The 12171-nt window shown below is 45.1% G+C and overlaps 1 protein-coding gene across 1 annotated transcript; it reads right to left on the reverse strand.

Annotated features, from left to right (window-relative positions):
• Positions 1-6617: 6617 nt before the first annotated feature.
• LOC129829793 (frizzled-2-like) lies at positions 6618-11673 on the reverse strand. Its single transcript, XM_055891722.1, has one exon. The coding sequence runs from the start codon at positions 11427-11429 to the stop codon at positions 9780-9782; it is 1650 nt and encodes a 549-aa protein (XP_055747697.1). The 5' UTR covers positions 11430-11673; the 3' UTR covers positions 6618-9779.
• Positions 11674-12171: the final 498 nt, after the last annotated feature.

Raw genomic sequence — 12171 nt, forward strand, 5'->3', positions numbered from 1 at the left:
CCCCAATTTGTAGGATTTCAGGACCCTTATTAGTTATTAGACATATTGACCCAGCAGAAGAAAACAAATATTTAGCAAGAGCAGACATTTGTAACTGTGCTAAAACCATGACAGAGTGGCTGAGCCCTGTGTCACCCAGGATAACAGGACATGTAGAAGTGAGCTAACCCAGTGTGAGTGACTAGGGATGGAAGAGCAGCAGAGGATGTTGCTCACTAGAGATAGAAGAACGCTTAGGTAAAGTCATGGACCTCCTCTCCTCTTCTCCTCAGAATGTTTAATACTGTAATGTGTGCCAGGGGGGCATGGTGTAATTTAGGATACTTTTTCTGGTGATTCAGAGGAAATGTTCAAACCAGTAGCACTGGCAGGCAGCAGACACCACTAAATCCAAGCCTTAGGGGCCTCTATTCACTGTCTGTATGTGGCCTGCAGTCGCTTCAGGAATGTTCTCTCTCTCTCTCTCTCTCTCTCTCTCTCTCTCTCTCTCTGTCTCTCTCTCTCTCTCTCTCTCTGTCTCTCTCGCTCTCTCTCTGTCTCTCTCGCTCTCTCTCGCTCTCTCTCTCTGTCTCTCTCGCTCTCTCTCTCTGTCTCTCTCTCTCTGTCTCTCTCTCTCTGTCTCTCTCTCTCGCTCTCTCTCTCTCTCTCGCTCTCTCTCTCTCTCTCTCTGATAAGATCACAAGGCATCTCTCCTTTCACCTTTTATTTTTCTCTTTTTACTTTCATCTTCTCATTCAGCCTCTGTTCTGAAGGATGGTAAAGGACGACGTAGAACTGATAAGACCTCATTCGGCAATAGGATTGGCCTACTTTAGTTGTCCCCGTGGTCAGCGGTACAGCGGAGATGTATCTGAGCGGTCCGCTTGGCAGAGGGTTTTCTGTGCAGAAGGGCCTGTTTAAAAAAATGTTTTGATTATTATTAGTTACGCTGCACGTTGACCATGAACGTCTGGTCTGGAGGCTGTCTGTCTCTCCCCAAGGCCTTCCAACATCCAGCTCAACATGTGCAGCAGGACAGATGGAACCACCCCCAACAAAGAGGAAGAAACAACCTCCCGATTGAAGGAAGGAAATGAGAAAATGCGGTCTTATGCCCTTACCATAACCACACAATGCTAAGAGTTGCTCAATCAATTTCTATTGATAGTGTGGGCTAAAGTTTTCAATGAGATTAAATGTTTTTTTTTCTTTTTCTGATATGACTGGTTTAGAGGGCTAGTAGTAGCAAATGTAATAATGTCCCAGAAGGATTTGATGAGTGGTGCGAGACTGGACATGACTGTTAGGGTGTTTTTGCTTGTCTGAAAGCTTTGTAGAATGTGACTGTTCTACTGTTAGTACGTTTTTGGAATGAGAATATGTAGACTGGATGTATATTAGTGGGTGTTGTGTGTCTGGATGTATATTAGTGGGTGTTGTGTGTCTGCTAGAATATGAGTTATTTATGAGTGTGTGCATATGATATGGGTGTGTGTGTTTAACTCTCACCTCCTTGACGAGGCCCCTCCACCATTTCTCTCTCTCTCTCTTTGGGCAGGGCTCAGATGGAAGTGATTACGCTGCACAGGGAGAGAGAAATTACAGAGAGAACCTACAGAGCTCCAGCCCTTCTCCTTTATCCACTCACTCACTCATTCACTCACTTACACATACAGGCACGCAATCACATGCACAGGAACACATGCCCTGCCGCCAGTCCCACCACCTCGCTTCTGGTGGTACATTTCCACTCCTGGCTGTGTCAGGACAATGCGCCAGTGTGCTCCCCTCCCTCCCATCTCGTGGGCCGAGTGAGTGCGCGAGCGGTGAGGGCCAGGGTTGTAAATTCCTCTGAAAGAGCAGTTAAGAAGGCTCCCATTAAAACGGGGATCGACGCTCGCCAGAAAGGAGCCGAAGAAATGAGTCATCTCCTGGAGCCTGAAGGGTTCCAGAGCCTGCAGAACCACAGAGGAGAGGAACTGTAGAAATAGAACGGATAGAACATACTGTATCTTTCAGATGTATACAACTTAGGTCAACTAAGTTGAGATGCCAAGGAAGCATCGTGATTAGATGGCATGACCGTTATAATTGTGATATTTAACTACAATGTCAAATTTCTATGTTTTCTAATTTAATTATTTGGATATATTCAAAAAAATGATATGTCTTCTCTTTGCTCCATTTCATATGTTTTAGAACCCTAAGACTAGTGGCACTAGTTTCCTATGTTGTAGAGTGTAGGTTTAGGCTTAGGTTTCTAACTGACCACTAAATCTTCACATCAGTCGTGGAGGTCTATTCTAGCCCGTGAACCCCGCCCTCTCTCAGTTTCAGGTCTGCAGGTCAGCTGAGTTGCCATAGGAGCTCTCTGTGCTGTACCACACAGCTACTATACAGAGGCTGATTCAGAAGGCCAGGCAGCGAGCTCTAACCAGTGAACACAGCTACGTCAGACAGGTGGCTTCCTGTGCACTGAGGTGGGACAGTAAGTGCTTTCACCCCAATCCTTCAACCTAACTGACCACCGGTGTATGTGTTTGTCTTAGCAAGGGCTCTGTGCCACGGGAGTCAGGACAACAATAGCTGGAAACCAACTCAAACAGAACTGTCTGGGTCGTATACAGGTTGGATTAGAGTTGTAATCGACTGTTTCATGTACTGCCTGGAGCACAACAGTTGCTGGAGTTTCTTATTATGGGAGATCATTCACAGTCAGTTGCACGAACACAATAGAAGATGATGACATTGACTAGAAGAATTCCCCCCAGTGCTCTGTTTGTATTCTCATCACCAGATTGTTAACCTATACTCGTGCCATGGCCCGAGGAGTGGCATGGTTGTGTACACAGTGTGGTGTCTGGCTATGTATCAACCCCCCTCTCTCCTCCAAATCAAGCCCATTATTATCCCAGGCGAACTCCAGGCTCCCAAAATATACGTAACGCAGCTGTCAGCACCACTCTGGGCAGCAGCTGGAGCAGCTCAGGGGCACTCCCTCTCTCTCGACCCTCTCTACCACACACACCCAGACTCCCTCTCTCTCTTGACCCTCTCTCGATCACACACCCCCAGACTCCCTCTCGCTCTCTCTCTCTCTCTCTTTCTACCACACACCCCCAGACTCCCTCTCGCTCTCTACCACACACACCCAGACTCCCTCTCGCTCGCTCTCCCTCTCTCTCTCTCTAGCACAAACACCCAGACTCCCTCTCTCTTTACCACACACCCCATGGTTTTCTACGATAGGGCCTGGGACCTGAGCGGTTTACTCCAAGCACGCACAGAGGAATAGTTAGCCCCTTTAAAATACTCTGTATACACACCGTGTGTGTGTGCCTGCCTGCCTGCCTTCCTGCCTGCCTGCCTAGCCTAGCCTGAGCCCCACCCGTCTATCTCACTGAAGCCAACTCTGAATGGCCTGTGTGTACTCTGTGGGTCATAAAACCCCAGACAAATGGTGTGTGTGGGGCGTGAGAGTGAGCCAAGGAGGGGGTGGAGGAAGTGAGGCTGGTTGTAACAGAGGCTCTGCCACCACAGTTGTTGTCTGCTTCTGTTCCGTTCCCTACTGCTGCAGTTAACTTACAAATCCTCTGAGCCCCAGAACAGGACATGGACTATCTTGACTGAGTGGCCAGTTGGTAAGATCATCCAAAGTCGAGGAGTTGAGAGTAGGCTTTCCAAATATCCATTCCCTTCTCTTTCTGTGTATCTTTCCCCCTGATAGTGTCCAGTCAAGGAATCTGTGAACATTTCAACTGCTGCCTAATAAATCTAGAACTATGTCCACAAAGACTCTCACAGCATACTGATAAAACCAGGACAGGACATTAAAAACACTCATGTTGAAATGCATTTCATGGCCATTTGCAATGGGTCTGCCCGAAGAGAAGCACTGTGACCGAGCAGGATACCACTATATTGAAGCGGAGGGCCTCTGTAACATAGAAACTGAAAATGCACATTTGAACCTCCTTTCTCCTGCCAACTCTCTGATTACCCCTCCCCCAAATCTATACGGTGGCCTCAGGAAGCAATCCATGCAGGGAATAGGAGGAGAGGGAACATATTGGACTTCCTGTTTTGATTTCAAGGGGAAAACGAGATCCAAAGATATGGAGAGCGCTGGAAAATCTAAACTGCCCTGATTTAGCAGGGCTAATGTCTGACTATAACTAACTGAGCATAAGCGCTCAGAGCATGATACACCTCTCTGAGATCAGAGCAGGACTTGATTAGTAACAGACTGAAGTCTGGGTCTTTTTTTTTTACCTTCATCTTTTTTCATGCTAACGTTCACAGAGAGCAACTTTTTTCACTCCCCTATTTGTCTCTTTTTTTTTCCAGACCAACAACATGATCCATCTTTGTTAACAGCCTCTGATTGCTTCTTTCAGTCAGGGTGATATGAGATCACATTATTAACATTCTCTGGAAGAGCATTCTTTCTCTCTTTCTGCCCAATCCGCTGCTTGTCCCTTCTTGCCCTCGAGGAGAGAATATGGCAGCATGGCAGATCTCAGACCAACAAAGAGAGAGAGCTAATCCACAGCATAGACAAGCTTAGCTGAGACCACCTAGAAGAGACTTGGTCAATAGCGCGCAGAAAACAGACAATATCTGGTCTACATAGACAGCAACTTTTTTCCCGGTAATACATTTAGCTTGATAAATGTGTCTCTATGCAATAAATGTGAGACCTGTGTACAGGGTGATAGTCATCATACCTCTACATATAGTACAAAAGGACAAAAGGTATAAACCATGTAAAGGTCTACAGTCTCCCTGCTGAGTCATGCTATCAGACTTCAGGTTTCCTGACTGAGAATATCAAGTGAACAGGGCTTTGCTGGCGAAACTCAAACATTCTGAAAAGTGAATCTGGGCTTCTGTTTCTGTTTAGTTTTCAGGCTCCGAAAATACACTTTTTCTTCTTCTACAAATTTACAATATTGCAGCTACATCTTTCCCTACCCCGATACTCCTTTTATTCCCTTCTTTCTTACCTTGAGAGGAAGAAAAAAAGCACCCCTATTAAAGTGCATTTTCCAAAATACCTTTCAATCCCCCTCCCCGCCCACCCCTTGTAGCAATCTTAGACTCTACCTGCCACCACCCCACCCCACCCCGCCCACCTCCTCCCCTTCTCTTTTCTCTCTCTTCTCATTCGTCTCTCTCTGCTTCACTGAAAAGCCAAACAAGCCAGCCATTAAGTTGAGTTAAGCGCAGGAAGCGGGCCTTCAGGCCAGGCAGCCCTGTTTACAAGGAGCTAGTCGGGTTTCAGCGGCCCTTTTGAAGTGAAGCAGCTCACAGGAGACTGTCACTGGGCCAAAGCCGGCGCTGCTCCACTGACTCACTGCATTCCCCCCATTTATCTGAGTGAAGAGGGGAAGAGAAAGAGGGGGGCAGGGAGGAGAAAGAAAGGGGGAGCTAGGGCTGAGGCACAAAGAGGTGTGGAGGAGCAGAACATAAGTGGGACAGTTAGATTTATGTTTTTTTCCCCACACAAGGTATGGTCTCTTTTGCTGTCCTAAATCACACATACTGTACCTGTCAGTTATTACAACCCTGGTACTTATACTGTACCATGCCATACACTGCCCCCTCTTTCTGTACAAGACAGACAAACGATAGATCTTATCTGACGAGGGGAAATATCCAGTGGTCTTCAGCGTGTACAAACTGTTGAAGCCCTGCATATCGTCAAGTCTACCTCTATAGATTTCTTGTTGTAAATTAGGTGAGAAATTGGTAATCCAATTCTATCCCTTTCTTACATGCAGGAGCTGTTCAGAAAGTATTCACACCGCGTGACTTTTTCCACATTTTGTTGTTACAAAGTGGGATTCAAATGGATTTAATTGTCTTTTTTTTGTCAACTATCTTAACAAAATACTCTATAATGTCAAAGTGGAATAAAAATTATAAAATGTATTAATTAATTAATGGAAAATAAAACACTTATGTATTGATTTAGATAAGTATTCAACCCTCTCAGTCAATACATGTTAGAATCACCTTTGGCAGCAATTACAGCTGTGAGTCTTTCTGGGTAAGTCTCTAAGGGCTTTGCACACCTGGATTGTACAATATTTGCCCATTATTCTTTAAAAAATTCTTCAAGCTCTGTCAAGTTGGTTGTTGATCATTGCTAGACAGCCATTTTCAAGTATTGCCATAGATTTTCAAAATGATTTAAGTCAAAACTGTAACAATGCCACTCAGGAACATTTGATGCCGTCTTGGTAAGCAACTCCAGTGTATATTTGGCCTTGTGTTTCAGGTAATTGTCCTGCTGAAAGGTGAATTTGTCTCCCAGTGTCTGTTGGAAATCAGACTGAACCAAGTTTGCCTCTAGGATTATGCCTGTGCTTAGCTCTATTCCATTTATTTTTATCGTAAAAAAAACTCCCTAGTCCTTTTCGATGACAAGCGTACCCATAACATGATGCAGCCACCACCATGCTTGAAAATATTAAGAGTGGTACTCAGTAATGTGTTGGATTTTCCCTAAACATAAAGCTTTGTTTTCAGAACAAAAAGTTAATTTCTTTGACACATTTTTTAAAAAGTATTGCTTTAGTGCCTTATTGCAAAAAATATTATTCTGTACAGGATTCCTTATTTTCACTCTGTCATTTATGTTAGTATTGTGGAGTAACTTCTACAATGTTGTTGATCCATCCTTAGTTATCTCCTATCACAGCCATTAAACTCTGTAACTGTTTTAAAATCACAATTGGCCTCATGGTGAAATCCCTGAGCGGTTTCCTTCCTCTCCGGCAACTGAGTTAGGAAGGGCACCTATATCTTTGTAGTGACTGTGTGTATTGATACCCCATCCAATGTGTAATTAATAACTTCACCATGCACAAAGAGATATTCAATGTACGCTTCTTTTTTTGCCATTTACCAATAGCTGCCCTTCTTTGTGAACCATTGGAAAACCTCCCTGGTCTTTGTGGTGGAATCCTTGCTTGGAATTCACTGCTTGACTGAGGGACCTTACAGATCATTGTTTGTGTGGGGTACAGAGATGGGGTAGTCATTTAAAAATCATGTTAAACACTATTATTGCACAGAGTGAGTCCATGCAACTTATTATGTGACAAGTTAAGCACATTTTTACTCCTGAATGTATTTAGGCTTGTCATAACAAAAGGGTTGAATACTTATTGACTGAAGACATTTCAGCTTTACATTTTTAATACATTTGTAAACATTTCTAAAAACATAATTTCACTTTGACATTATGGTGTATTGTGGGACCCAAAATCTCAATTACAATTTTTTTCAAATTCCGGCTGTAACACAATACAATGTGGAAAAAGTCAAGGGGTGTGAATACTTTCTGAAGGCACTGTATGCTTACAGTATGTTTTGGAAGTATTCCTCATATCCTCAGTGCTGGAGGTGTTGGGGGTCCGGGGGTATCCACTTTCTCCAGCCAGCACTGCATTTATTTCATTACATCACCACAGAGGAGGTTCAGATTCAGCCATCTATCACACAAAGAAACACACACACACACAAAGTAGCATACTCAAGTTCTTATTGGCATAGAAGCTAATATTCCATCTTAGGGTATGTCATTCCAGGTATCCAATGTTACCTTGGCGAGCAGCGTCAGGGTAATGCATCCTCGTGGCAGCCGCCACACAGTCTGAAAGCTAACAGATGTTGAGGTATGACTCAACTGTCAACACATTGGCGAGGGCAGCGTGATGGAGACTTCTCTGAGTAGGCCTATTTTAGCCACACATCATGAGAGAGCAAGAGAGAGATAGCTGAGAGAGAGATGCGGCCAGACGGGCAAGTCTACCGACAGACAAGGCTCACATACGTACAGCCACGCGTTGTGCACACAAGAGCACGTTAAAGTAGGGCTTCTTACAGCACCTCATCATCGTAACTGAATGACTTTGGAGTGAAGGAGGCCATTGTATTGGGTCCAGCCCGTAAAACTGCGTGGCCTCAAGACATACACCAGAGCCCAAATGTGATCCCCTCTTCAACAGAGGCACAGTGATGTTTATAATGCCCAGCATTTGGATTGTTTCCAAAGGGGGCATTGTTAGTTTGAACCTGGAACATACACCGTGGTACAGCTAAGCCCCCTCCAGCCATAAGACATACAGGTTTCAACCCTATCCAATTTTTGTTGAACCATAACTTTATAACATGATGTAGAAATCCTTTTTATGGTCATTTAATTAGGGAACTGGGAATTTATGATGAACCTGGTGAAGTTGGGCAGAGACCACCATTTTGTAACTTCACTTACATCTTTGTGCATTAACATGTTACCACTCAGTTCTGAGAAATAACGGTCGCTCTTGAAATGACACCGCATAGTTTGTGCTGTAGTATAGAACAATATAGTAACAGGGAACCCCTTTTCTAACCCTCATCAACAAACCCTTACTTTCAGACAGTGACCATATGTGTAATGTTATCATTTCCATACTATAACTATTTTATTAGCACATTCTGAGCTGTAATGTAGTGGTAAGAAAATCACTTTTTAATTAAAAGACAAACGAAATAGACAAGTTCAAGAAAAGAATCCTGCTTGTCAAGATAACACAGGACACACACACACAGCAAAACAAAAATCATGTGGCTTTTATTTTGTCGTCACCTTCCCATCCCCTAACCCCCCCAGCAAATCACGTGAGATACATTTGTTGATTAGTGGTTGCCAGATTCACGGTTGCCAGATTCACACCACTTTTCACGTGACAACATACCTCATTCTTCTTTGATTCCGTTTTTCAATTTTTTTTTTTTTTTTTACAGTTTGAGCAACAGTCTCCAGAAGTGGATCTTTTTGGTGTGACTTTTTGGTAATGGAGTGTAGTACTGACAATTAGGGCTAGCTTTCCCACCCTGGAGGCATGACCACAGTGTCCTTGCAGCCTTGTCTTCACCCCTACCACCCAGATCAGCTCAGCGGGATTTAATTGGTGGGGGGAGACGAGAGGAAGGAGAAGGGCTAAGTAGGGAAAATGCACAGCCAAAGACTGCCTTTACTACAACCCAGCTTCCCTGATCTGATACATCAGAAGGAAAATGATTACAGATCTGGGTTTGACAGGAGAAACTTCAAATGTGTATGTGTCATACTGCCAGTGAAAACAGCACTAAGAGACAGACAGTGTGTGCATCTATGGCTCCTTTCAGAAGGGGTGCTAGTTAACCAGGCACTACGGCTGTCGGAAGACAAAACAAAACATGTCCTTTCTTTAAATACAAATATATAATTTTATATTTTACAATTCCTATTTACAGCAGTTAATTACATCTCACACGTTCACAGAGTGAAAACAAAGTCTTAAAATGGCCGCCTGTCCTTTCAGGCCTCCTTCCTTCCCCCGCTCACTGTATTCCCAGCTGGATTCTCACTCACACTGGAGAGTTTTTATGGCTGATAACTTAAAAAGGGAGTAGGAACAGAGTGGGGGAAGAGAGAGAGCACTTCAGCACATGGCATCCACTGAACACCTTTGTTGTTTGGTCATTCTGAGGTTTGGCCATTCTTCAGGTGAGCAACAGTTTGTCCTTTGGTCAAGACCCCCGTCCCCCACCCCCTGACTCTTAAAGCTTGATTTTGGCATGCAATATTTGACTTCTTAAAAATTCTGTCAATGTTCCATAAAATACTGACAGTATCTGATGATCAATGTATAAAAGTACCACTGAGTCTCTGACAGTGAGTAAACAAATAGGAGGGAGAAAAACACACTATAAAACATCCAAATGAATGTCCAAAAACAAGTCCCATGTTTTGGCCTCCCTCCCTAGACAGTGGTCTCTCCATGCCTACGATTTGAGAGTCTGGTATAGAACTTGCGCCAGGACTGGAGTGTCTTGCCAGACCAGATCCAGAACCCGGAGGTGATGCCCACTATGAGAGTCATCAGGTACTTGATCATGTAGACGGTGAAGTCGGGGGTCATGCGGGGGGTGTACTGCATGGGGCAGGGGATGGCTAAGCCTTTACAGTTACGGCTGACCCAGCTTCTCTCCCAGTGGTGGCGGAAGGCCTGCTCGTAGAAGAAGCAGGCGATGACGATGGTGGCGGGGACGGTGTAGAGCACGCTGAACACCCCGATGCGCACCATCAGGCGCTCCAGCTTCTCCGTCTTGGTGCCGTCGTGCTTCATGATGGTGCGGATGCGGAACAGGGACACGAAGCCGGCCAGGAGGAAGGAGGTACCGATGAAGAGGTAGATGAAGAGGGGGGCCAGGACAAAGCCCCGTATGGGGTTCAGGCTGTTGAGGCCCACAAAGCACACCCCACTGAGCACGTCCCCCTCGATCTGCCCCATGGCCAGGATGCTGATGGTCTTCACGGCGGGCACGGCCCAGGCTGCCAGGTGGAAGTACTGGGAGTTGGCCTCAATAGCCTCATGCCCCCACTTCATCCCAGCTGCCAGGAACCAGGTGAGGGACAGGATGACCCACCAGATGGAGCTGGCCATGCTGAAGAAATACAGCATCATGAAGAGGATGGTGCAGCCCTCCTTCTTGGTCCCCTGGACTATGGTCTTATATCCGTCTGGGGTGAAGCTGTCATTGCACACCACCTTGTCCCCCAGGAAGTAGCCAGCGATATAGGCTATGGAGACCATGGTGTAGCACCCAGAAAGGAAGATGATGGGCCTCTCTGGGTACTTGAAGCGCTGCATGTCCACTAGGTAGGTGGTGACGGTGAATAGGGTGGAGGCACAGCACAGAGACGACCAGATGAGGATCCATATGCGTGCAAAATAAATCTCTTTATCATTGAAGAACATGTAGCCTCCACTGCTCCTCGAGTGTTCACATGGTGCTCCACAATCCAGCTCCCCCAGAAACGAATAATTCAGATAAGTGGGGACTTTGAGCACAGATGGACAGCGGAAAGGCCTGTCTGATGTGGAGTAGACATGGACGCCAGGGGTTCCAGGGACTGGCATGTGTACGGGCGGGGCAGTGGCAGTAGATTCATTCTGACCCACGCAAATGTGCCCGTCTCCAAGCACGGGGAAATTCTCGCACCGGAGGCGTTCTGGCCACTGGAACCCAAATTTATTCATGAGCGCCTCGCAGCCGTGCTTTGCCCTCTCGCAAATTGAGCGACAGGGTGGAATGGCCTTTTCCAAAACTGTACAAACAGGCGCATACATTGAACATAGGAAGAATTTAAGTTCCGGCGAGCACTGTACCTTTACCAAGGGGTAAAACTGGTGCACCTCCAGTCCTGCGTCCTCTTGATTGTAATGCCCCACCAGATTGGGCATGATAGTTTGATTGTAGGCGATGTCCGTGCATAGTGGGATTGAAATAGGCTGGCAAAATCCGTGGTCCGGGAAAGCAATGCCATTATCCCCTTGCGCTGATATCATCAATGACGGCATGATCACTGCGAAAAAAGTCACATAACTCGTTCGAAAATCCATTTTCATTGTGAGCTGATCAATAACAAATCTCCTCTATTTAACTTGATAAAGTAATACAATTTACAGATACTTTTTATATTCCGTAGCTTCGGTATTTTGGCTATAAATAACGGAATAATTAATACAATTTATGCAGTTGTCCCGGTGAGCAAAAACCTGTTGCTGTTTGCTCGCCTGCAAGAGGCTGCTTGACTTTTCCTTTGTGCAACTTGCATGGCCCAATCAGACAGTTTCAAGTTCCCCCTGCAACTTTCTGTGGTTGGTTTCAAAGTAATGTCGAGAGGAGGAGGGATGGGGATAAGGGGGCTCTGGAAACAGATTCCCACCCCTTCCCAGTGTGTTTCTGGCCAATGGAATTGCAGAGCAGTATCAACTTGGGAGAGTTGGAGTAACTTCAGTACAGCATGCATCCCCTGAATGAGCCATACTGCAGTGTATTCTCGCTCACAACGCCAAGATGTGCATATATCTATCTATATATTTACCTATCTACATATATATTAAGTTTCAAGTTTTATTTGTCACGAGAAATAAGAGATAAGAAAGGCGGAGGAAGAAAAACAGTGTCAGTACCACATTTACAGTGAGCAGGGATACTCGAGATGTACATGTAGGCAGGCATAGATGAGGAAAAAGTGATTGGTAGCTGAATAAATAATAATGATATTAATAGCAATAAACAATATAACAGTGTAAACTGGGCTGAAAAGTGACTGGTAGCAGGAAAATTTAAATACTATGGTAATAT

The sequence above is a fragment of the Salvelinus fontinalis genome, chromosome 2, assembly GCF_029448725.1.
Source record: "Salvelinus fontinalis isolate EN_2023a chromosome 2, ASM2944872v1, whole genome shotgun sequence".
Lineage (NCBI taxonomy): Eukaryota > Metazoa > Chordata > Actinopteri > Salmoniformes > Salmonidae > Salvelinus > Salvelinus fontinalis.

Bases quoted from the DNA above. Each gene is read 5' to 3' on its own strand.
- LOC129829793 (XM_055891722.1), bottom strand. From the start codon at position 11,429: ATGAAAATGGATTTTCGAACGAGTTATGTGACTTTTTTCGCAGTGATC.